This window comes from Quercus lobata, chromosome 2 (assembly GCF_001633185.2).
Source record: "Quercus lobata isolate SW786 chromosome 2, ValleyOak3.0 Primary Assembly, whole genome shotgun sequence".
NCBI classification, from domain to species: domain Eukaryota; kingdom Viridiplantae; phylum Streptophyta; class Magnoliopsida; order Fagales; family Fagaceae; genus Quercus; species Quercus lobata.
The window spans coordinates 8,988,000-9,014,618 of record NC_044905.1 but is presented as its reverse complement, the minus strand read 5'-3'; the positions used below and the strand labels follow the sequence as shown (position 1 = coordinate 9,014,618).

The following is a 26,619-nucleotide window of genomic DNA, read 5'->3' as shown; positions in this document are numbered from 1 at the left end:
CATTAATACATACTTTAGTAATTTCTTACTAAACTGGTTAAGCCTAATTTTCTGAATAACTAAACCCATTAAACTTATTTCAAGAGAATATTTTATATCTCTATTAAGAGACTATGAATTCCATCTTGAAAATATATGATCCATCAACAGTAAATGTGGCTGCCCAACATACTGAGATTTTGACCGTTACTTTAGATCTCACTCCTAATATATCAAAGCAACCTACACTCCATGATCAGGTTCATTATTCTCTCAAGATTAAGAATTCATGCAAATAGAAGTTGTGAGATTTATTATTCATTTGACAGTCATTAGGAGAATAATAAATCTCATAGCGATCCAATTCAATATGTCTTAACTCTTAAAACATATCAACATATCAACTAGAAGTCTCCACTTCCATGATCAAAACAAATCATCTTAATTAATATGTTATAGTCTTCACAGATGAAATGTCCAATTTCATCACCAACTACGAACCAAAATTCTGAAAGAACTTGTGATCTATATTTTCTGTAACTAAATCACATACTATGCATCTTAAGAACTATATGATAATGTTCGAATATTCATGTTACCATTATTTTAGATAATAATAAAGAAACTTTATTAATCACAACATTAAGTCATACATAATGTCATACATAATAGCATACATAATATTATACATAGCATCTTACAATAGGATTTAAGGGCACTAATCCTAATAATTAGTGGTTAAATTAAAATAGTTTTCTCGCTTAATTAAGGAAGTTATTTAGTTTTGCTTATTTATTTTCCAGATTTTGTATATAAGGGATTAGATATTTTCTATCTATTCTCAGTTGCTTGTAATCACTTTTACTCATCAATAAGAAAACTAAGTTATATTTAGTTTTCTTCTTTTTTAAAAGCTTTGAATTTTTACAACTCCTGAATAAGCAAAGTGTTGTAGCAAATTCAATTTGTAAAAGAGCTCTCTCTTTCTTAGGGCTACGGTTAATAAAATTAGAGAGATGCTGTGGTTTGATTCTTTGATATTTGTGAGTTGCAGCATTCATATTTGTGAGATTTCTTTGGCAGTGTTGTAGCTTTTGTGTTTGGTGAGAATTTGCTTTGTAGATCTTTTTCGTATATGTGGCTGGAACCTGGCATGAGATACCATAGAAGATACAGTGCTTAATAATGAGAGAGATGCAATAATCATGTAAAAAATAGCTTTCAAGTGAAGGGTAAAGTCAAGATCATGTGGAGATTAATACAAAGTTAAATTCATTACATATATTCATCAAAATAAAGCCATCAACTGATTCTTTCTTTCCCCAGAATCAAAATTGCATTTGGAATTAGCCAATTGAAGTTGAAAAAAAGTTATTAACTACAGTGGTATTCCATTGGGATGGTTTGTGTTAAACTACACAAAGACCTTCCTGACTGTCATTCCAAGGGGTCAAAAATCTAATCCCTCCTTGATGGCATGGTAAACTTGAGAGATTTCTTGTACTCTGTTCCTTGCCTCAATTCCCATCTTTTCTGTAAGCGGATAGTTAATGGAATCAGCCCATTTGGAGAGTAGCCTAGAAAATTTATCAACTTGATGAATCTCCTTGAAAACTGCACATCTTGCATATAAAATATCTACTATTAAGCTTCAAAGTTTCTAACAGTTATTCACTTATTTTCACAAACAATTTCTGTTAATTACCAAAAATAAAAAATAAAACAAAATAAGGAACTACTGCCAATCCCAAACCACAATATAAAAGGGATTATATTAAACCCAAACCAAGTAATGGGTGAATCTTAGAAAACCAAACAAAATTGTTAAATTCATGTGTTTCTAAGCTTCCCTACGTTGTTTTCTATGATCTTAAACTCAAACCAAATTGTTAAATTCCAAAGAAGTTGATTTTTTGTAAAGAAATCAAGCAAAAAAAAATTCCAATGAAGCTTCTTTGAACTAGTGACCTTTGGCAAAGAAATCTAGGATAGGGGAAAAATGATCATTATACCAGATCTATAATCACATTCTTTTTTTTTTTTTGGGCGGGCAGCTGAAATCTAGATGAATTTATATGCTAGAAAGACAATCTCAAGAAACAAGATACTTTTTTTCCCCTTAAAAATCATGAAATGAAAACAAAAACATTATAAATTATCAAAAAACATTCAACAATAAATTATCAGATTTATAAAAAAAAAAAAAAAAATGCAATGGAAGAAATAGATAATCTTTAGTGCTATAAATGAAACAAAGGGATGATCTTTGCAAAGAAATCACATAAGAAAAAAAAATCATAAATTTGATTACCAGATCTAATCACATTTGGGTGGGTAGCTGAAACACTGTTGGTTCACATTCATTCTTCAGTGGAGAGGTAACCGAAGCATCACTAGTGGCTTTTTTTGGAGCATTAGAGAGAGAGATTCTGAGGCATGTTCAACTGGAAGAGAGAGAGAGAGAGATTCTGAAATTTTTGAATATGGGTAAGCGTGAAGAAGAGAGAGAGGAGAAATTGAAAAGGCAGAGAAAAATGAGAGCTCACATGGATCACTGACGTGTCTAAATGAACTATCCAATTTTTGAGCATTAGATCAATTGAATGGCTAGGATTAAAGCAGTTGCACACCGTGCAATACCCTAGGTATTGCACGGGATCTCAATCCAAGTAATTTGCCCCTATCAGTGGAAAAAAAAAAATAGAAAAAGCATTCTCATTATTATGAAACAGCCCCGACACCGAAAAGTAAGAATGGAAAAAAAAAAGCTTCTCAATTCCGTCACACAATCACACTTTCATCTATTTTACTATTCTTAAATAGTATTTATTTCAAGTAGTTTTGATCTTGTCCCATCCATGGTACTATTTACAGTACTTTTCTTCCCTATTCTAATTTTTCTTTCCTTATTATAATTATAATGCTATAAACATAATTTTTTTTATAGTAAATTTCACAATTATGAAAATGGTTAACTGTGAAGGGTGAACAATTTACACCGATGAACCCACTACTTTATTTTCTTCACAACTCACAGTTCAATATTTTAATAATTGTAAAATTTATTGTGAAAAAATTGTGTTTGTATGACAATTCAATTAGTAGGTTCCATAGTTTACTTTTGTAGATTGATTTTTAAAAAAAAAAATTATTTTAAGCAATCAAATTATGTCTAAATTTTATGTATTTAAATTAATTTCTCACTTTGATTGTTAGTAACTATGATTGATTATTTTTGTTTCTTTGTTTTAATAATATGAAATATATACTTGTAATTACAATTGTCTATTTATGTTGTTATTATTATCTATTAATATTTTTAGATTAGTTTTGTTTTTAGTATTGTTTTTCAATCTTGCCCTCCTAAACTGAAATTTAGACTCTGCCACTATCATTACATGTCCTATGATAGTGGCAGATTACATATTTGGTCCATATTTTCTATCAAAGGGAGAACCCTACTCCATTGTTGGGGAAATTAAATTTGATTTTTCAAATGAAATTATGGTGTAAAGAATAGAGACTAAATATATAACTTATCCTAAAATTGATTAAAATAACTTACATCCTAAAATTGATTAAAATAACTTACTTTGGATGGAAATTTATTACTAAAGTTTAAGGAACTTTTAAATATATATCTCTTTTCAATTAAAAGTCTAAATCTAACTGAAATTCTTGTAACGATTAAGTTTCTTTTCATCATATATGTTGTTTCAATTTTTTGCGGGATTGTAAAATGAATTCTAACCTTTTTTCCTTTTCTTTTCTTTTTTCATGTATTAGTTGTATATAAAAATGGGTTAATTACTGTTTATTGTTTGTTAAGCCCTCTATTGTATGACCTTGAGAAGCTTTCTTTTCATCGCTCTGTTATGGTTTATTGGTTGTCATTCCTTTGGATCATCTTCCTTGACCATGTCCATGCCCTTAACTTCTATGGCTTTTCTCATGTCATCTTTTCTTATTCAAGATGTGCTTAAACTGTAGTACTTGCTCCAAAAGCACGCACTTATTGTTAAGCCTTACTTCATAGGCTTATAAAATATTCATGTGCTAATCAATAATGAGTGACTTCAAGTCTTTTGATTCCTTAATTGCCAAAACAATATGGTCAAATTTGGAAGCTCATGACTGGAGGATTTTGTCCACCACGAGTATCATCGAAGTTTTAACAATTATCTTTTTAATTAATTCGCAACAACCAACATCCTTGAAAAATAGTCCAAATCTAACTTGGATTAATTCTTTCATGTGTGAAGCTTTAAACTCACTTCTCAGTGTTTGAGAGAACATGAACTTTTTTTTTCATCTTATCATCATCAAGGAGAGAGTTTCTAAAAATTTCTCATGATTGTTTTGGATAAATTGGTTTCATCTAATCCCAGATAAATTCAGGCTAGAGCTTGTTGATATATATTGTATGGCACCGAGGTCCCAAGACCTAGATGGGCCCTGGGCTCAAGCCCAATGGCACGGCCCTATTGTCCTGGGCTCTGCTTGAAACTACCTTCAAAGAATACGAGTTTTGGGCCTCGACCCCTGAACTATGCTCGGCATAAACTTCTTGAACAATCTGTGAAACCTTGTCCAGGCGTACCATAGGATGCTCGGGGAACATCACTACCGAGCATATTCACCTGAGTTGGAACCAAGTTCCAAGGCCATAATCGTTGCATTTTACTCTCACCTAAACATCTACTTATAACAGATAATATTGAACCTTCAATTGCACTAACAATGGCAATAATCATGATCTCCTCACTAACTTAAAGTTATAAATAGAAGAAGTTGGGGAAGAAGAAGGGGTTCAAAAAAAAGGAAGAGAAAAAACAGTCATTTAGAAAGAGAAGATGAATATTACTTTGAGTCTCTGTACCGAGAACGACCCAAAGTAGAAAATCCTGAAACCCACTTTATAAATAAATTATGAGCCCAAGTAAAATTGAACCCAACAGTCTCATTTCAGACTCGCACATATGTATATACACTTTTTTTAGTATTTGGCAAGACTTTATTATGATAAAGAGTCAAATTTACTTTCCACCACCATTATATTTGTGCGTGTGATTAATTAGTCTACACTCTACCGTCTGGATCATTCACAAATTCCCTCACTTAAATCTCTAATCTTTTTCTTTAATTGAGGCCAACATGGTATAGTGTACTTGAGGCCATATAGGATTACCAAGTCAAGAAAAAGTGTTAAAGTCACACTTGCGCTCTACCCCCAAAAGGACTAAAATAGTTACAATTTAAAATCCAGATCAACATAATATATCTTCATTATTAAATTTAAGAATCAAAAAATGTTACATAACACACACTGAATCACACTCAATCGATAATCATTTAAGAACAGTCTCTTTTTATAGGGCTGGAAAACAAAAATTGCAGTGCCCATATACATAACCTATTTACACCAAAGTAACAGCTCAAAACCTATTTATCAGCTGGTTTAGGGCTTTCGAAGCACAAGATTGTACTACTACTACAACTGATAATTAGTGATATACATATAATATATGCACAATATTCTACATTCGATTTGATTGACTTAATAAAGATCAGGTGCTAATTCCTTCACCAGTGCTTGATTTCGAGGTGTTCACGCCAGCTACATGGAACTGAGATGTGTAAGTGTTGGATGCACCTTCAGAAAGAGGTGGCTCATTCAGAAATGCCCAATTACTCCTTGTCCACCTGCAATCACAGCAACAATAAGAATGTTTATACGCATGAGGAGGAGGACAAGAAGATAAAAAATGCTAATTATATTCTTTTATTTATTGGGGTTTGAATCAAATTTAATTTGTAATCTATATAATTGTAATTATATAAACCTAATATCAATATCCTCTAAAATTTCTTAAGATGCCTTTAAAAGATTTCAACCTTATGATTTATTATTCAAATTTGAAACATGCTTCATCTCAATTTTTTATTTCTTTATAAATTAAAAAAAAAAAAAAAAAAAAAAAAAAAAAAAAAAAAAAAGCTTCCATTTTAAAATAAAAACTCCACATATTGAAACCCAATTAAAAATGTTAGATTAATGATTAAATTAATTAAATTTAATTAAAACTTTTGGGAGTAAATAGTCCAATTAGTAAGACAAAATCTGGATCAACACATCATTAAAATGTTACATTAATGATTAAAATAAATAAATTTAATTAAAAATTTTGGAAACAAATAGTAATGTACAACAGTTAAATGATTAAATTTATTATTTCATTAAAAATTTGGTTATAAAATGGTACTTTATCACACTATCCAAGCAAGTGATCTTCGAATCTTGTCTACCCTTCACCTTTTATTAAGAAAAAATAAAAATCATATGCAATTATTCAGACAAAAAATCTAAAAAATACAACAATCTCGTTACATTCTGAACCCTCTAATAGTTCGTTTGGATTTGGATTGAGAGAGATTGAAAGAGAGGGAGTAGAATAAAGTAAATTTAGCACAAAATTAACTTATTTTTAGCTAACTCTACTCTACTCTACTCCCCTCTACTCCTCTCATTCCCTCATCCATCCAAACCGGCAGTAAATTGATACACTATAAGGAAATACAATAGACCTCAAGTAGATGATATTTGATGATATGGTTAGGCATTTTGGGAGCTTAAAAAGAAAGTTTTTAAAACTCAAAACATCATTTCGCAACAGCAACTCTTTATAGAAATTTTTTTTTTTTTTTTTTTTTTTCAAACAGTCATTTTAAGCTCAAAATATAGTTTCACAACAACCTATACAAACAGACCTAAAGCAGATAAAGTGTAGCTTTTTAATTCAATATCATTTAGGCAGAATTCAATCATTCATACTCAACTTAAACTACAGCAAATTGCAATTTCCCCATATCAAAGAGTGCAGCTACTTAAGCTCAGAGCTATTGTATATTGGTGTTACCTAAGGGTTAAACAAGGTTTAATTTTACTTACCAGTCATTTTTCTTGATAATTTTCTCCAAGCTTGCTTCAGTTTTGAAGCCCTCCCTTCTATTGGCCAAAGGCGCCGAGTTCGACCTCTCGAACTTTTTCCCAGAGCCTCCAAATGTGCTTTCCTGTCACATTCATTTTGAGAATTTGGGTATCATCAACTACAAATTATAAAGCATGAAAAAGAAAGAAAGCAAATATAGGTAAAGGCTTTTCTCATGCGTTTATTTATGAGAGAGATAAACACACCTGAGTACTACTACCCGATGGACTAGACAGGATGTCACTACCATGTTCTTCCTCTGCTTTCTTCTTTGCTTTCCAGTAAGAAGAAATCTCTTCTTTAGTTAATGACAAATTCCTTTTGTATGCCTCTGAAAAATTCACTTATCATAAACAAGTTTTTCAAAAGACTCTTGAAAAATAAAATTCTAAGCGACATTTTTTTATTGTAATTTGAGCAACATAACACTACCGACATGGTACAATATACCAATAAATATTACAAATTTGAATTTATTGTGATAATAAATGTAATTATTCCATTTCAAAACATAATAAGTAAAGACGATGTAATAAAATTTGTAATACCTTTTGCGTTAGAAGAAATAAGGTAAAAAGATTGTGAAACATGTTATCTTCATATACTTATTTAAAATTATTTATAAAAAAAAAAACAATACGGAAATTTTGTCAAATAAGATTAATTTGGACAAGGTTTTTATCCAAAAAAAGAAGAAGAATAATTTGGCCAAGGTTAGTGAGATTACCTGACTTTGGATCTTGGTAGGGCGAGCCCCATCCTGCCATTAAAGAACCCATTTGCTCAAAGATCACTCAACTAGAACTGCTTGAAACAGAGAGATGTATTTATATATAGCTAGCATGTATCTTTCTAGAATAATTGGGAGATATCTTTATATATAAGCTGCTGTTAGTGCTAGTGGCGAGGTCTAATCATTTACTGCTTTGTTCTTATCCCCAATCACTTTTTTTATTAGGAAAGAGGATTAAACTATGGCCCAATTTTTGACTTTATCCTAAAGTTTGGGCTAATGATAACAATGACAGGCTACAATGACCTTTTGTACATGAATGGTCACTTAGCCCACAGATTAGATTTACATGCAAGGTGGCATGATGCGATGGTACTGATGTATCAGGAGTCAGCTCAACGCGGCGGAGACAGTCGTGTCAAAGATTTTACTCGTTCCGATCGATCTACCAGCCCACAGATTCATGCCGACAAATGCTAAGAACACGGCAAATTACACAAATTTTTACCTCAAATTGTGTGATTTCGTTGTTGTTCTAGCGTTATTGTTTACATGCGAAATACTTTGCATTATCATCTATTCGTTTACTAAATTTAGATAATAAATTAGTGCCAGTCGATCTTTCTCCAAATGTTGTTGACCTAATAAATTTAATTCACTCATTGTGTGATTTGAGGAATACAAATCCTGTTATTTGAGAAACTTATCCTAAGAATTTTGGAAGGTACACGATAGCTCAAACCTTTCAATTTTTTAGTTTTGTATAGTAAAATTTTAATGACTTTAATATTGCAATTTTTTTTGGGTTGTATGAACAAATTAATAATGCATTTATCCATTGAATGTACTCCTAATTTGTTGTCAACTTGTTTTCCTTTCCAAGAAAGGACCCACTAGTAGGAGGAATTCAAAGTTAGTGTAATCACGAGGGCATTGGCTTTTTTATTTTATTTTATTTTTTTTTGGGAGTAATTCAAGGGGGCAAGGTTTAATTATGGAGTTTAGCTGGCGGTGGTTTAGGACCTGTTTGGTAGGTTATTTCAAGTAACTTTTAGAGCATTTTAAACACACTAACATACTTTTTAACATACTTTTTCATCCACACGTATATCAAAAACACATAAACAATATTACTCAAATTCCTTTATCAAACACCCCTTTAGAAACTTATCGTAAGAATTTTGGAAGGTACAACCATGATGGCTCAAACCCTTCAATTTTTTTAGTATTGTATATTAAAATTTGTAATAATTTTAACATTGTATTTTTTTTTTTTTTTTTGGACTATATGAACTAATTAATAATGCATTGATCCATTGAATGTACTCCTAATTTGTTGTAAACTTGTTTTCCTTTCCAAGAAAGGACCCACTAGTAGGTGGAATTCAAAGTTGGTGTAATCACGAGGGCAATGGCTTTTTTCTTTTCTTTTTTGGAGAAATTCAAGAGGGCAAGGTTTAATTATGGATTTTAGCTAACGGTGATTTAGGGAAAAAAAAAAATTCTTAAAATTAATAACATTTTCTTGGGTTTTAATTAATTTAAAGGCAAAATTTAAGTACAGTATTTAGATACTGTTTCTTAAGTTTGCTTCTTAAAATTCAGCCATGTAACTTTTTTTTCTTATTTCTTATGGGATGAAAGTATATTTTTAATTAAATAGTCACATGATTGAATTTTAAGAAGGAAACCTAAGAAACAGCAACTAAGGTATTGTATTTAAGTTTTATTCTTGCATTTGGGTGGAGATTAAAAACTAAAATTATTTCACTATTCAATTTATTTTTTCTACTATTCATGAGCTCCACTACACTTTTTGACACTATTTATGAACTTCACTATACTATTTCAATTAACTTTTACCTTTATTTACAATACTTTCAGCAATAATTTTTCAATTTCAATAAAATAAACGGTATTTAAACACACCCTTAATTTAATTAGTAGAAACTCTTGTAATCAACACTTGGAGTCAAATCTTTATAATAATAAAAATGAAACTCGTTAATGTATTAATTAAAGATTAGAGATTCAAAACAATCGTCTCATTAATGTATTAATTAAAGACTAGAGATACAAAACATTCATCTTGTAAGTTACGCCATATAATATTCATTGATCGAAATATCCCGTTTATTTTGTATGACACAGACATTTTTTATTTTATTTTATAATTTGGAATAGAAATTTACTTTGAATTTGAATTTGGTAAGGACGGAGTATAAACCTTATGTTTTACACCATTTAATAAGAGATTATCATATTAATATTTTACTTAAAATTTAATATATCATACCATACCTAATAATATCTCAATAAATTCCCAATTTGGTTAGATTTATTATGGATTTTAGAATTAATTGGGTGTAGTTGTACTTATTCTTAAATATGTGATAAGATGATGTAACATAGAATTGGAGGGGTAAAGCATGAGTTTTACACCACATCCTTATAGAATTTAATTTTTTTACTTTTAGCCTAATTTAAGTGGGAGAGCTTGTGTCCAGTGACCAATGCCACTAAACACGTTGCGATGCAGATACTTGTTCAACCCATTTAAATGTATGTGAAGTTTCTTTTTAGAGATTTGAAATCCTAAGGAGTTGTTTGGTTTTTGTATTTACATCACCCATAAGTCAAAATATGTGAGTCCTACGGCTAAGAAGTCTGTTTGACATTGTTTCCAGTTTTTGTTTCCATCACTCAATTTTTTGATTTTTGAGTGATGAGTTATGAAAATTGAAAACATATTTTAGGTGTTTTCAGTTTCCAAAACTCAATTTTCAATGGCATTTTCATAATTAAACATACACTTAGGGGCCTACGATCAGAGCAACAGCCACAACTTTTGACTTCTTTGTTTTTTTTCACTGGGTTCGGTGAGTTTGGGTGATCTTCTTCTTATTCTTTTTCCTTTTCCTTTCACATTGGTCTTCTTCTTCTTCTTCTTCTTTTCTTTTCCCTTTCACGCTTGGTCTGGTCTGGTCTTCTTCATCTTTTTTTTTTTTTTTTCTTTCCTTTTGCTGTTGGTGTTTGTTTGAGTTTCGGTGTTAAATCGGTTTGAGTTTCAGTGTTGAATCGATGTGAGTTTTGGTGTTGAGTAAGTTGAGTTCAATGTTGACTCAGTTTGAGTTTTGGTGTTGAATCGGTTTGAATTTCGATCTTGAATTGGTGGGTTGCTTGTCGATTTGGGTGTGAGTTTTTTCTGGATTTAGTGAGTGGTGGTGGTGAGCGGTGGAGGGCTTTTTTTTGGGATTTGTTGTTTGTGGTGGATGGTGATGGTGGTGGTGATGGTGAGTATTTTTTTGTGGTGGTGAGTAGCAATTCCGATTTGGGTTTTTTATTTATTATTTTTTGTTTGTGAATTTGTGGGTATGGATATCTGATCAGTAGGCTTAACAAAAAGGTCTGACGAATTTACAGGTATAAGTCCCACAAAAAAGTAGAAAAATTGAGTGATAAGAAGCTAAGTGAGGTGTGTCAAATGGGTGAGTATAGAAAATTGGGATATTTTAGGTGATAAATGATGAATAATATGATGGATGATTAAAAAAAAAAAAAAAACCAAACGGTCCTTAACTCTTGGCTCTCCCAATGATCACGTAAAAAGTGCACGACAGTCTGTCACGGGACACTTATAACAAAGATATAGGAAACTGCTGTTTTACCGCAAGACGCACGTCATCATTAGGATTGTCAATTGTGGCATCAGGTGGCAGACAATATCTAGTGTCCACTGTCTCGTAGATATCCACTTATCCAGCCCAAAATTGGGGCAAAAAAACCCGAAGTCCGAAAAAGTGTAGACAGAGCGCGCTTGAATGGACCCGAATATGTTTTGGTTTTTCGATCACATGTGGGCCTGAATGTCTATTACATTCGTTTTAGGTTTGGGTTTTCCCTTACCACAAAAGTCCAGCCCATTTTCATTATATTCCAGTGAGCCCACCACTTCACTAATTCACTTATTAAAAAAAAAAAAAAAAACCTCAGCAGAATCCTCTAACAAATCACAAAGCAATGGTAGTTTATTATGTTTACAAAAGAACATGATGAGCAAAGCTGTTCATCAAATTAAGTAATAGTAATCAACAAATTACAAATTAGTGTTGGATATTAATTTCCAGTATCACTATTCTTAGAAATGGAAGCAGGTGCTTTCTTGAAACTGGTTGGTGCTGGCCTAATCCAACTTTTGCCACTAATCAAGTCCATAGTCAAGAAGGGTGCTGCTTCTTGAATTGTGAGGTTGTGTGACCATTGGACCCTTCTTGATGTAATGGCTCCAGGTCCAGAACATTTGTATTGCCCATAGTAAGACGTACTGTAAAACCAAAAATGCAACATAAATCAGTTCATTGCCACCAGCACCAAATAATTAAAAAAAAAATGTAGTTTCTTTTTTTTGGGTTGAATATAAATGTAAAAGTATTTAACAGCTGGACTATTGTTCTACAAAGAAGCACATTCCGTAGCCCAGTTGGCCTTTTTCTTTTTCTTTTTTTGAGTTGCTGTTGTAATTGGGATGGGCTTGTAACCATCTCGGCCCTCCGCCACTGAATTTGTGGAGTGGTAATCCGAGATGGTGCTAGGCCCAACAGCCTTTCTGGCCTTTTTTTTTTTTTTTTTTTTTAATAAATTTATCTGCTTTAAAAAAATAATAATAATGTATATTGTTTGTCAAATTAAATTCAATTATAGTTGAATTGAGTTATAAACTATATAATTTAATTTAATTGTTTTTAAGAAAATTTATGTTGTATTGATTAATTTAAGTCACATTGTTGAATTTAATGGGATAATCTAAGGTACAACATGTAAATAATTGAATCTAAATTTTACTCATTAAAAGATTACCTTTGTTTGGATGAGTCACCCCAGTCATCCCAACCTTGGGGCAGTATGACATTTGACATGTAAGTAAAAGCAAAGACTACCCTAGAATAGGCACCCCATGGCCTTCCAAGAAGGGCAGTTTTCACGCCAGTGATCTTGCAACCCAAGAAGGTGAACCCAGTGTTCTCCGCAGGTGACTCTCTACGTTGGGCTGTGATAGCTCCAACTCCTTCCGAGAGTGAGTGCAAATGGCATTTCTGCATAAATCCAGTCACACCCGTATTTCAATTTCAGCACTATTTTACATTCATTTGACCATTAAATCAGGTCTTACATGCAAGTATGCAACAGATGGTGACCAAAAACAGATTTGAAAATCAGCCACAAGCAATGAAAAAAAGAGAGGCCTAAATGGGTACTATGCCAAATGTTATCTCTAAGTAATGTATACATGATATAAGAAAACCACTTCAAATATTAATTATCTCTAATGTTTAGATTAATATTATAATATGGTCAATCATGCTCTTAGTCCTGAAGTTTGGTACAGGTTTGATTTTGATTTTTTAAATTTAAAAAGCTTGAATTTTGGTCCCAAAATTTTAATAGGAAATAATTCTGTCCATTCATCTATTTTTCTAAATGTAACTAATAAGATACTGAGGCACCCATTTTTGAACCAATCTTATATTTAAGAGAACAAAATCAAACTGATTTGATGAAATAAATCTTAACTTTTAGATTTTTTTTTTTTTTGAGAATCAAACATTTTCGTTAAAAATATTTGACATATAGCGTGCATTAGACCTATAAATTCAAGTATAAAACAAGCTACCTAGGTAAATTGGGTGTGTTACCTCAAAGAGAGAAGCAGCATCTCCACAAATAAAATCAGTATCTCCTTCTATGTAACAATTTTTGTAGTAGTGCCTTCCGGTATCATCAAGTAGGGTATCTTGATGGGACAGTATTCTGCAATTATAGAATGCTGCCCTATCTCCCGAGACTCTCAGTGCAACAGCTTTATTTCCTGCCCCAAATGTATTCTATATAGATCATGGTATTAAAAGGTCGTCAGTGATCCTGTATTTTTACATAGAAAATCAATAACTTTTGTGGAAATAATATTATACCTGGATTGTGAGGTATCGCCCAACAAAATCAGAGGCCAAGACAGTAAATGTTGGAGACTGAAATATGTCCCCACTGTCGTTCCATGTTATTATAGTCCCAGTTGTGTTTGTGCCACTTAGTGTTATGAAGGGCTTGTCCACGGGCACAACAATCTGTTCTTTGTAAATTCCTGGCTTGACCCATATAAATACAAGCTCCGAGTTATTGGATGGCACAGCATTAATGGCGTCTTGTATTTTTTTGTAGTCTCCCTTTCCAGACTGGTCAACACGTATTAGAAGGGCTGTAGTCATTTGAGTTGGGTCCAGGTTTGCTCTGGAAATAGCCATGAGAGTACATAAAGCTAGGACAAAGAAGTTGAAAACATAACCACGAGTCATCATATTGAGAAAACGGTATATATTATCACGTATAGTTTGCTATGTATTGTACTAAAAGATTGAGATAGATAATGAACTTTTTGTATGACAAGGATATGAAAAAGGAATGAAGGTGTGTGTGTTCTTTTATATGGCAAGCTGAGGTGAATGTCAACCAAGATAGGGCCGTTTTCTTGTGATGCAATAAGAATGATATCCAGTTTGAAGTAAGCGTGTTTGCGGACGCCATTTGAGGGAGAGGGATATCAGGTTGTTGCCCTATTTCGAAGCAGGCGGCAAAGAGAGATTTCAGATTTGTGCTTGAGACAGACGAAACAAATGTTGGAAAAATGTGTGAATTTCAGCTTAGAATATTGTGTAAGAAACAATTAGACTTTCAAAGCAAAATGCACTAGGTATGTTAGAGACAAAACTATCCACAATGATGATATAATTAATTTATTGTGATTAAAGTAACGTCACTTTTACATAAGTTCATTGTTGATACTAGTTTTATCATTCACCAGTCACAAAGATCCATATCAATAATTAAGTAAAAGATGTGAAAATTGTTATGTATTTTTTCTTTTTCAAAGGAAAACTGTTGTGTATTTAAGCTTATAAATTTAAGAATAATGCTAGAGATACAAACTATTTTATAAATTTTTTTACAAATTGCTTATATGACCAATGATTATTGGTAAATAAAAAAGTGATATTAATGGTGGACCTAGATGAAAACCAATAAAATGTTGGCCACATTAGTAGTTTGTACGTAAAAATGTTGTAAAATAGTTTGTGTATGTAATATTACTCTAAATTTAATATATTGCAATTGATGTAAAATAAAAGCAATAATAGCAATAAAATATAAGAAACCGTTATAGCACAAATTACAATTTTTTAATATATTGTGAAAAAAATAATGTGACAAGCATTGATCTGGGCAAAAGCCCTAGATAGAATGTTTTTTAGGTTGAAAAAAGTGTTTGGAATAACCTTTTTTTTTCTTTTTCTTTTTCTCTTTTTTTATACTCTAACATGATCTAAGTGTATATGTGTGTGAAGTTTTCTCTTAAAGACTTCTTAGATACTTGAATCATAACCCTTAGCAAGGATGTACAGTAGTGTGTTTGGAATAACTTGAAATATACGGGTATTATAGGAGTATTTAATTTTAGGTTACTGGCCCATTACGCTTGCCAGCGTGAACGCAGTTCATTGGATTGGAGTTGACGACGACTCCACCGCCATGGTGAATTCACCCAGCTGGGCTGGACCCCTCCTTGAACCAAGGCACGCTACCTCATATCCGGTTGGACCCGGAATTTCCTACTTGAGAACTTTGTGAATAATATAATGGGTGGTTCAAAAATAAGATATAAAAATAGGACCATTAAATTATGGGCCATATTTCCCTATTGTTTCTATTCGGCCTGTCTTAACTCTAAGTTGCCTTTAAATTTAGGCCCAAATTCTGACAAATATGTTCAGCTGGTTTAAAGTAAAGCTTGTCCAATCTTGTTTCAAGCTCATTAGAAAATTCTTGCAAATTTTTTTAGAAAAAGTTTTAACTTATAGTATCCACTTAAATTTTTTGTAACTTTGTATATGGTGATTCATTTTGTTTGTAAAAATTGTTGTGTTCGGCTTAAGCCAATTATAACTCAATTATTAATATTCAAAGCTTGAATAGTGTCTTAGATATTATTAAATTAAACTGGTAAAGCTTGTATTTAGTGTCTTTTTGCATTGGACATGCTATGATTTGGACACATATTTGCATCGTAGCTTGTTTATGCAAAAAAATAATGAACGGGTCCTTATAAGCCTTATATAGTACATAATTTTAAAGGCATTTAAACACTCACCAAACTAATGGGGAAGTCAATGTAGATTTTCAATTTCAGGGCTCTGAGTCTATGAGCAAATTTTACTTTCATGCAATGGGCAGATGAATGTACAATATGAGTTGACTTGACTATTTCATTAGTCTTGTGAAGTGGAGCCCAGATTCTAGAAGTTGATCAGGTTGGACTAGCCCATATTCTAAAAATTAAAAATTAACTTCTTCTTTTTTTACAATTTTTTATATTTTTCATAAAGATGATATTAAATTTTTTCTAAAATAATCTATTAACAAATGGGCTAAAGTCATTAGTTAACAGGACACTTAAATCAAATAAGGTTTACATCTTAAATCAAATAAGTGTACATCATTTCAAAGGCATTAAAACACTCACCAAACTAATGGGGGAGTCAATGTAGATTTTCAATTTCAGGGCTGTGAGCCTGTGCGCAAAGTTTACTTTTATGCAATGGGCAGATGAATGTACAATATACTTGACTTGACTTGATTTCCTCATTAATTTTTGTGAAGTGGAGCCCAGATTCCAGAAGTTGATCAGGTTGGACTAGCTGCTTAGAAGTCAAGTTTGGGCTGGGAACTTGAATGCCTTTGATGCATGTCGGTCTTAAATTAATGTACGGCCCAACAATCCAACTTTATTAACATTAAGATGTTGGGAAAAGGTTTTTTGATTTTTCGCTTTATATGAGTATATCTATCTACATCTACCACACATGTAAGGCTTTTCTGATCCAAAAAAAAAGAAAAAAAAAAGAGAGAGAACAATAATGTAAGGCTTTTGATTTTTCGCCTTTATTTTTCTTTTTACGTAGAATCTAGATAAATGCTTTTTGCTTTCTTTTTTTTTCTTTTTTTGAAACTGACTTTTTGCTTTCTTTTTCTTATGGATATGAGGTTTTGGATATTTCAAGTTTGAGAGTTATACTTTGTGCGGCTCTATCACATGATACTGTGAACAACAAAATAAGAGAAAACTCGATGTGTCTTAAAGAACAAGAAAGGTGAAATAGAAAAGGCAAAACGCCCATGTGAGCAAAAGTACCATAACAGACAAAAAAGCGGAGCAAGAGAATAAAAGGTGGTCTACTTTCTCTTTGTTTCTACTTTCTATCACTAAAAAATGAGCAAGTTCAAATCGAACTGAAAAAACGCCCACTTTTCTCATTACTCTGAACATGCGTGGCTGCTAATATCTCTTTAACTAGGTGGCATTGGCACCTGAATTTTATGCATGTTTGAACCCACAAAAGAGTTTTCTTTCGTCACCTACATTGCCAACATAGAAAAAGAGAACCTGTTTTTCTGTTTCAATATTCATTATAAGCCAAAAACTCTGAGAAGTGAGAACCCAGCAACCATTTTGGTTTGCCTTTGGGAAATATATATATATATATATGTTATGATTGATTTCACTAAAAAAAATCACGCGTGGTATCATAGTGCGTCCCAAGAGGCAATCAAATTCTCTGGCCATGAAAATTCAGACTTTCAATTACTTATTTGACATTAAAAAAACCCAAGGTGGGCTTCCATTTTAGGTCATGACCTTGTAATCTATGCTATCATAATTCATACATGTAGAAAAAGTAGGGACTCGCCAGCTTTGGCAAAATTATAGCTGGCACTGCCTCTATATGTGGCACATAAATATTCAACAATTGTGGAAAAAGTCCTTAGGGAAGTATGGGTACCCCAACAATATATATGAATATCCAAATCAAAGATGCCAATCAATTCTTCAATATGTTTGAGGATCCAACTCCGTCTGTCCCTGATGTCATATTTTAGTCTGCAAAAACTTTGAACAGTAATGGCATAATAATAATGCCACCCATAACAGCTTGAAGTATCAATGAGAAAAGGGCTCCACACATATCGCATCCCCTCCTGGGATCTGAAATTTAGACAGAGAAAGTTATGGCTTTTAACGTACCAATAAAAACTATGTTGTTGTTTATCTATTAGAGCCTATCTCTAGATTGGAGGTATTAGTTTGTTTGATATAATAATGTGGGTTTGTGAAAACCAAAGCAAACAAATACATCTTACTAGTTCTTGTATGCTTTAAAAGTAGGATATGCACCTATCTATATATCTATGCATTCATTTGAACTAATTTTTAGTTTCATGGCTTTGGGGTAGTAGGTTAAGCTAGGACGCTTAGCATTGTCAATGTCATTGTTATAATGACATGAAACTGAGCTGTGACCTATGAGCTTTCTTCTTTATAAGGATTTTTGTAATCAAGTGGTTGATAATATGGTGCAGAGAGAGATCCTTGTGGCTTATACAGGTGAAGATCATGTGTTTCATTCAGCAAGCAAAACTTGCCTTTAAGTGCACAATTTTAATGATACTGTACCAACAATAGTGACCCACCAGCTTAGGTAAGTGATTATGACTGACTATATAACATGATTGATAAAGTAAATCATTTCATGTCGGAAGTGGAATATTTACTCGGACATTCGACGCACTGAAATTTTTTGATCAAATCAACTAAACATGATGGGTTGAAATGGCCAAAATTTCTAATAATTTTCCAAATCCTCTTTTATTGTTCAGTCCCATATTGTTAGAATTTGTTAGAAAATTTAATTTTTTAAGGAATCATTATTATTTAATACATTATATTTTACATAAAATGTACAGGTTATAGTCTTTGATTTAAAAGTTAGTGAAAGAAGGGTTTTGATTTATTAAATAAAATAAAGAATATAAGAATACTTCATTTTGGGACATTCTAAAATGGAATAAAAGATTAACAATTTGGGATGATAGTAATATTTTTTTTTCTTCAATATATCCAGTTTTTTAAGATATTTTTTAATAAAGTAAAATAACATCTAATATTTCTTGCTATAGCCACGTACAAGTGAAAGTTTCTATGTATAAAGAGTGTCTTGCACTAATTTTTTGCTATTCGGAGTGAATGAGCTTTAAAAATGGTAAAATTATTCACTCTTATAGGAGGAGTCCTTCCTCCTCTCACAGGAGATATGAACTCTAACATTGGTTTAGTAGCCATTTGAGATAACAATTTAAAACCACAGTTTTTCAAGTTCAGTTTATTTATTAAAAAAAAAAAAAAAAACACAAATGTCACTTTTTTTTCTTTTTTCGGTTTTCTTTTATAAACAATTTATTTGTTTTAATTGACTTAAAGAAGAAGTCTCTTAAAAATATAACAGTGCCTTAAAAAAAGAGAGTAAAGACCAACTAAATAAGCACTAATAACTGATAAAATAATAATAATAAATATGAAACACAATTCAATGATAATGATTGTAAATAAATAAATAATGGTTCGGAAGCAGCAAAATTTTGTTAGATATTATGTGGATTTAAGACTCACAAATCACAATCATCCCACTCGGGGTTTTGAGGACAAACAAAAAGAAACTAAAATTGGGATGGAAGAATATTAACAACAGAACCTCAAAATCTAATACAGCATTCATTGCCGATCTCCTAATTTGGACAGATGTAATCGACGCATTGATCGAATAGATAGGTGCGCTAGTTGGTGTGAGTGGCCCATGGGTTCCACCAACAAAGCACTGGGCCAAATATCTCGCACCAGCCAGCCTTGCAAATTTATTCATTCACATCGCATCGGATAAGCCTATGATTCTATTCTTGGTCCGAGATAGTTAAACTGGTTAAATTTTTGGTAATTAATTAAACTAATAAAAAAATTTATTTCCTAATAAAATACTTAAATTTCAAATTCTGTTTTTATCAAATATTGGTGTTTAGACGTGGGTTTTAGTTAATTTATTTAATAAATTCTTTTCTGATTTAATAAGAGATTTAAAGTTTGATTTTATTTATACTAAAAATCGATTAATACTTAATTTGATAATAAAAAACAATTAAAATTTTATTATATTTAATATCTGTTTGGAAATAATTTATTTAATTTTTTTTTGATAAAATTCTGCTAAAATATAACTAAAAAAATTTAATTAAGATTTTAAAAAGTATTATCTAAAAAATTTGCTTATAATTTATTCAAACAGACACTTATTTATTTATTTTTTTTAAATCTATGATTTTATTCTCAAATCCTTAATAATAAAAAAATCCAAGTATTTGGCAAGCACTGATGAGACACTGACACTGAGAGGGCAGTGGGGTTTGACTGAGGACAATAGAATAGTTAAAATCTCGGTAGTGGCACGTGCGAGTGCAAGTCTTACTGGCTAGAAACGTCTCTGACACGGACTCGGCTGTCAAGAAACTAGGCTTCTAGGCTAGGTTCTATGCATCAACTACTTTTTTTTTTGTTGATATGTATGCATCAACTACTTTACTTCACAATATACGTTAGATCAAATCTAGTGCCGCCAAGCACTCACCAATCACCATTAAAATTTTTCCATATTATCGTTTCATGTTGCTTCACATGTCCATCTTTGACTACACACGTGGGTCTTCGGCGGTCCCTACACTTCACCACGTGTGTCAAAGATCCACCATTTACATGAAATAAATCTCCCTAAATTCAAATTAAGACAGAGGTTATCAATTCGAGGTCTGTTTGCCAAATGCCAACAAAACAACAAACGCAGCCTTGGACGTGCAGGTGGGGCGGTGTGATCAGAGACCATGAGGAGAAATTGTTGAAAGGCTGTGCTCAGTCACTTGGTAGCTGAACTATGGGCTTTAAGAGATGGTTTTTTACTGGCTAAGAAAATGGGGCTGCATAACATCATTATAGAGCTAGATGCATTAAGGGTTTGTTTGGATTGAACTTATTGTTGTTGAAATTGAAAACTGAAAACACTGTAGCAAAATAATTTTTAAATGTGTATATAGTACCGTATGACCCATTTTAAATATTTTTTTAGTCTATGAACAGTGATAAACAGTGTTCAACAGTGCTGCTGTCCCCTAAAAGTAACGCCTGCAAAAAAAAAAAAAAAAAAAAAAAAAAAACGCAAAACTGAAAACGTGGGTTTCAGCCGAATCCAAACCCAGCCTAAGTGTTGTTTTACTCTTGAACAATAATACCACCAACTTGACTTTGGAACCATTGCTAAATGATTGCAGGAACCTGGTGAGGGAGTTTCCCAACAAGCAGATAAAACATATATATAGAGAGGCCAACTAATGTGCTGATGTAATGGCCAAACTAGGTGCAAGCAATGTAACTTCTTTTGTTGTATTTTTGCATCCACCGCCTGTGGTGGAAAGAATTCTAGTTAATGATAAATCTAGATTGTGTTGTAACAGACTTGTTTTTTCCTAGTTTAATGATATTTCCTTATTTACCAAAAAAACAAAAACAACAAACTCTTCTTCTTATCTTTGCTAAATATAACATAATATATATGGATAAATTTTTTTTTCCTATCTTTTAGGTCATATTTTAATTTACTCAATAACTCCTTAATTGTGTCAATTTAGTTTCTAATTTTATAATATCGTATCAATTTAGTCACTATCATTATCTATTGAATGAAAATTGTTAACATAACTAACGCCTGAAAAAAAAAAATTAGTTTTCATTAATGTGACAATAAACTCTTTTTTTTTATGTTTACCACGTCAGCAATTCTCATCCAATAGATAATGACATGGACTAAATTGATACAATATTAAAAGGTTATGGACTATATTGATACAATTGAAATGTTAGAGATCAAATCAAATAGTATAAAAGATAAAGACAAAATATGTAGTTTTTCTCTCTCTCTCTCTCTCTCTCTCTCTCTCTCTCTCTCTCTCTCTCTCTCTCTCTCTCTCTCTCTCTCTCTCTCTCCTCTCTCTCTCTCTCTCTCTCTCTCTCTCTATATATATATATATATAGGTTTTAGTTTACCATTTTACTAATGTATGCAGGCATACATTAATAAACAATTTTATGAAACATTTTATAGAAAAATTAAAAATTAAATCATTTTTTGATAATTTTTATAATGAACAGATATTAATCAGACTCTATATATTTTTTGTTTTTATACTAAATGTATAACAAAAGAATAAAAGTTAATTTTTTTTAAACCTAATTTGATTCAATTAAAAAAATGTGCACATATGATTTCATTTATCTTACTAATATTTTATATGTTATGTGATAATAATATGAAGAATGTGTATTATTTCATTTGCAATTGATAATTTGATACAGTAAAACACCATGTAATGAAATCTTGGATATATTTATAGACAAAGTTTAGTTACAAAATTTGTCGTAACCTTAGACTACAACTTTATTTAATGTCTTTTGTAGGGACACAGACCCAAATATATATTGGATCATAGGCCTTGTCCGATGAGGTACAGTGGTCCGTGAATAGATCAATAGTAAGGAAGGAGTAAAACTTTGAACTTCACTAGCAAACTATGACTGCAAAGGCTGGGAAAGGTAAGCTGAGGAAGAGTATCTCCTCAGCTAAACAAAGAATGGGTCAGAAGGTGAGTTCTATTATCCAAAGTAGCGTTCTAGGAAGTTCTATTGATAAGGATATACACTGTGAACGTATAGGACAAAATGGGAGCTGAGAAATATCTAAGAAAAAAGTTGTTATCATCGCATTGAATGCTCTTCAGCTAACTCTCTGGCCGCATTTATGTGGAGAAGATCCCTGAACAGTGCTACCTTGATCACCCCAACTCACAAAGGGCATGTGAAGGTGTCCAATGGAACAAACACTTAAATAGTGGCTTGGACGAATGACAAGTGGGGGATCAAGATCATTCAAAGAGAGATATATAATGTAAGAGACCCCTGATGAAAATAGAGGGGAGACAATAAAAAGAGAAACACTGTAGCAATCAAGAACTGAACTTGTAATCCAATTTGAGAATTAATATATAAGAACTGATCTCCTCGGACTGTACTGAGAACAGTTTTCTTTAGATTAAACTAGTAAATTTTCATTTTTTTTTTGTCATCTAAATCCACTTTACCTGTTGTCCGATTTATTAAAGTCCAGTTTTCCAATCCACTCTTTACAAATTTATTGTATTAGACTTTTTTGGCCTAGGTTCATTTATCTTTGGGGCTGGGGACTCAAATCTGGTCCTTACATCTTTTTATTGGAGGTGAATTTTGACAACTCCACAATTGGATTTAATTTTCTTCTTATATCCTCCATACTTTCAAAATCTCTAGAAAATTGAAGATCAATAGCTATGTCATTAATACATTATTTTACTTGCAAGTTTTTGTAGTTTAAATTATGCATAAAATATAAACTTATAGATCATATGGTAAATAATATCTAATTGATATAAAATTTGACAAGTGTATTAAGAGCACAAAGAACCTGCAATCTGACTGTTAAATTTTCAATATATGTAGTAATATTTATTTTATTGAGTAAGGCTGTAGTCTTAGACTACAATAAATCTTGTAGCTAAACTTTGTTCTATATTTAATTTGGGATATATATGTATTATAAAATTCTAATGACACTCCTTTTGTGATCTTGAAATTGTCAAGACATGTTTGACTTTGCCAATTTTGAATAAATCTCAGAGAATTATTTTTGAGTTGAAATTTGTATGTTATGAAGTAAGCACATGGAAAGGTGTTTTGATTAGATTCCGAGATAATTGGAGACATCTAGGTGAGTCGAATGAAGTTTAAGTGTTTAACAAAAGAATGATTTGCAGTAAATTTAATTTGGAAGTACTAGGAAAGACTAAGAATTTATGATTTTTTTTTCAACTTTGGTTTATTGGATTTAGGGATGGCAATGGAGCAGGACAGGGCGGGAGGATGGGATCTTCGTCCCCGCCCCACATGGTTGTTGCCCTTCCCCATCCCCGCCCCGCCCCGGGGCCCCGCCCCTAATACAATTTTATATTTATAAATAAAAATTTTGCTACAATAATATAAATCACAATAAAACAAAATGTTTTAAAATCCAAGCATTTAAATAAACCAAGTATTTAAATAGTCTAATACGTAACAACATAATTCAAAACTGTCTAATAGCAAGTGCGGGGCCAAACATATAATGAATCACATCTAGCTTCAAATTGCGTAATACATAATGAAATCCAAGTGTGCCCAAACCTACTGCCTACTGGAAGCATGAAACAGTGTGAATTTTTTTTTTTTTTTAAACAATTGGAATATGATAAGAAACAAACCTACTGCCTACTGGAAGCACTACGTGACCAGCCTTTTTTCCTTCCAATTGCGCTTCTTCAATAGCTATAAACAAAAATACCAATTTTAGATAGAAAAAAAAGAACCAAAATTTAAATTGAAAAAAAAAAAAAAAAAAACTGATTTAAGAAACACTAAAACAAAAGAAAGATAGTGAATGAGATGAACCTAAAAAGCAATGTCTTGGACTTGGAGTGGAGTTTGGCTTGAAACTTGAAAAACATGAATAGACTATAGGGAAGAGGGATGGGTCAGAGGGCGGTAATAGTAGTAGGGTTTTAGAATAAAAAATATTTTATCTCATGTGTTTGTAATTTTGTGTTTCACTTTAAATATTAGTGATTTAGGATTTATACTAAATTTACAATTATAGTCCTTATTAGTGCGGGGCGGGGTGGGGATAAAAATACTAAACCCATCCCCACCTCACCTCGGGGTGTGGGGACAAAATATTGCCCCATCTGGCGGGGCGGGGAAAACCTGCACGGGTCGGGGTGGGGCAAGGCGGGTCAAAGTGGGACGGGGCAAAATTGTCATCCCTAATTGGATTGAGCTTTTAACGTAATTTACTAAAAGAGCTTTCTGTTCTGTTTGGTGTGAGATTTTTAAGGGTGTAAAAATTATTTGAATTGCATTTCATTTAATTTTTTGACAATTTTTTTATAGTTTGTCTCATTTTAGAAGATGCTCCTTTTGTTTCCATCGAAAATATTATATGAAGATAGTTTTTTTTTTTTTTTTTTTTTTTTTTTTGCGCTTTTCAATATTTGGTAATATCAGAAAAATGAGTTAAAGAAAAACTATTTTTGGTCACATAAAATGTATGATGTATTTTTTAGAAACTTTTTTCCACTAATTTTTTTGAAAAACAATTCTATCTTACGATAAACTAAATAAGGAAAGTTAAGAGATCGTTTTCCAACTCATTTAAGGTTGCTACTAAAAAAAAAAAAATTATATAATTTTTTTAAAATAACTTATTTTCTAAAAAACAAACAGACAATGCCACATCATCTCCCTTCTTTCTTTTAAATATGATAAAATTTAAATTGATAGTGTTATTTTTATGATGATTAAATTCTACCATCAAGTTAAGATAACGATTGGTTTATTTGACCCAAAAGAAAATAAAAAAAAATTCATGGCCTCTTGTTTATCACCACACCTATACAAACAAAAAGGGGTTCCGAAAATGCTGAGACCTTAATTTCAAGATGCTGCTTCTACATTCTCGTGGGTGACATTTCCCAATCACACACACGTACATGTCCATGAACTTCTTCGTCTTATAACAATACTCATTTAAATGAATAAAAAAAAGAAGAAAAACATAGTATTTATGATAGACAGACAGTCGGTACTCAATAATCATGTAAAAAGATCAAAATTCAAACTCAGGGATGGCATGGCACATGGTGTCCATTTCAGCCACATGAGGTTGCTAAAAAGATGAGTGTTATAATGTACGACATGTTATACTATAGGGGAGCTTATTGTACACAGTACACGTACGAGGCTTGGATTTTAGCTATTGGTGTGTGTTTGGTAGTCGGCTAGAGAGAATCATGATTCTTTCCAATAAACAATGACAAACTTTGCAGATAAGGGAAATAACACAGACCAAACTAAGCTATTATGAACGAATGGTAGCAAATAGTAGCAAATAAAAAAGGGTCCCTCTATGGGTTTTTTTTTATCATTTACTTTTTTAAGATTAAGGTTGAAATTCTGTTGTGTCCATTCAATTGTCAAACTATTCCATTTATTTATTTTTATTAATTTAATCATCAATTTTATTAAGGGAGGGAAAAGTTAATGAATGTTCTAAGAACATTGGTTTATGAAATATTTTAAAAAACTTTTGATGGAAAAAGAAATAAGTAATTCCTTTTTTTAACAGTTTTTTTTTTTTTTTTTCATAAAAGTATTGTCAAAATTTTCATAAAATAGTTTATTAACAATTGTTCTAAAAACACTTGTGGGTCCGAGAGTTCTGCAGTCCGGCCCAAACTCTATCTGGGCCCAGGGTCCGTGCCGAGGAGGTACCTTGCCGAAGACAAATGCTCAGTGGCCGAGGTAGCAAGGGGAACGGCTGAGAACTTACCCTGTCCTCGGCATTCCATAGCTTCAACAGGAAGACCAACACCTTGGTGTAGGCAATCCCCAAACAGCCCCCTCAAAGGGATGTGAACGGAATGAGGCCTATAGGGAAGCAGGGTGTGAACTCGGACCAGGGAAAGTGCGGCCGACCCCCTTCAGTAAATTCACCTGCCAATACCCAGAGCTGGTTAATGAGAAAAGACGTTTGGGCGGTGCGAACGTCGGTCCATGCAACTAATAGAAAGTTAGACAGGACAGCTGATGGGATGGGTACAGAAACAAGCTCCTGCCTGACCTACAAGTGGAGGGTCAGGATCAGCCAAGACGGACTATATAATAAAAATGAAGGTGCGCCAAGAATGGAGGTTGAGAAAAATGGCCAGAAACCTGAGCCTCCCAGCCCACCTCCAGGAGAAAGACTCCAGGGGTGTAGGAAAACTTAAACTGGTACGAACACCGTGAAAAACCCACCGCCTATCAACCAAGGCCTA

The 26,619-nt window shown here is 32.2% G+C and overlaps 2 protein-coding genes and 1 long non-coding RNA gene across 4 annotated transcripts; all 3 read right to left on the bottom strand.

The window, feature by feature from the left end:
* Positions 1-1,187: 1,187 nt before the first annotated feature.
* On the bottom strand, positions 1,188-2,574 carry LOC115977834. Of its 2 annotated transcripts, none has more exons than XR_004088604.1 (2): positions 2,291-2,574; positions 1,188-1,601 (listed from the first exon to the last, which is right to left on the bottom strand). It is a non-coding gene; the product is annotated as an uncharacterized LOC115977834 (long non-coding RNA). The 2 variants fall into 2 exon arrangements; XR_004088605.1 differs by having other exon boundaries at positions 1,188-1,593; positions 2,291-2,560.
* Positions 2,575-5,246: 2,672 nt separating this feature from the next.
* LOC115977838 lies at positions 5,247-7,828 on the bottom strand. The gene is made up of 4 exons (XM_031099862.1): positions 7,696-7,828; positions 7,175-7,299; positions 6,929-7,050; positions 5,247-5,682 (listed from the first exon to the last, which is right to left on the bottom strand). Exons 1-4 carry the CDS (start codon positions 7,745-7,747, stop codon positions 5,547-5,549), a joined length of 435 nt encoding a protein of 144 aa, XP_030955722.1. The 5' UTR covers positions 7,748-7,828; the 3' UTR covers positions 5,247-5,546.
* A 3,987-nt stretch (positions 7,829-11,815) lies between these two features.
* On the bottom strand, positions 11,816-14,127 carry LOC115964019 (putative pectinesterase 11). Its single transcript, XM_031083307.1, has 4 exons — positions 13,671-14,127; positions 13,395-13,583; positions 12,559-12,794; positions 11,816-12,025 (listed from the first exon to the last, which is right to left on the bottom strand). Exons 1-4 carry the CDS (start codon positions 14,052-14,054, stop codon positions 11,818-11,820), a joined length of 1,017 nt encoding a protein of 338 aa, XP_030939167.1. The 5' UTR covers positions 14,055-14,127; the 3' UTR covers positions 11,816-11,817.
* Positions 14,128-26,619: the final 12,492 nt, after the last annotated feature.

What these genes read in the sequence shown, in the direction of transcription:
- LOC115977838 (XM_031099862.1), bottom strand. Translation starts at nt 7,747, where the DNA reads ATGGGTTCTTTAATGGCAGGATGGGGCTCGCCCTACCAAGATCCAAAG. An exon ending in CATCGGGTAGTAGTACTCAG is followed by an intron (nt 7,051 to 7,174) that starts GTGTGTTTATCT and finishes TGAATGTGACAG; the next exon opens with GAAAGCACATTTGGAGGCTC. An exon ending in ATTATCAAGAAAAATGACTG is followed by an intron (nt 5,683 to 6,928) that starts GTAAGTAAAATT and finishes CTGTGATTGCAG; the next exon opens with GTGGACAAGGAGTAATTGGG.
- LOC115964019 (XM_031083307.1), bottom strand. Translation starts at nt 14,054, where the DNA reads ATGATGACTCGTGGTTATGTTTTCAACTTCTTTGTCCTAGCTTTATGT. An exon ending in ATGCTGCTTCTCTCTTTGAG is followed by an intron (nt 12,795 to 13,394) that starts GTAACACACCCA and finishes GGATTTATGCAG; the next exon opens with AAATGCCATTTGCACTCACT. An exon ending in GGTGACTCATCCAAACAAAG is followed by an intron (nt 12,026 to 12,558) that starts GTAATCTTTTAA and finishes TTGGTTTTACAG; the next exon opens with TACGTCTTACTATGGGCAAT.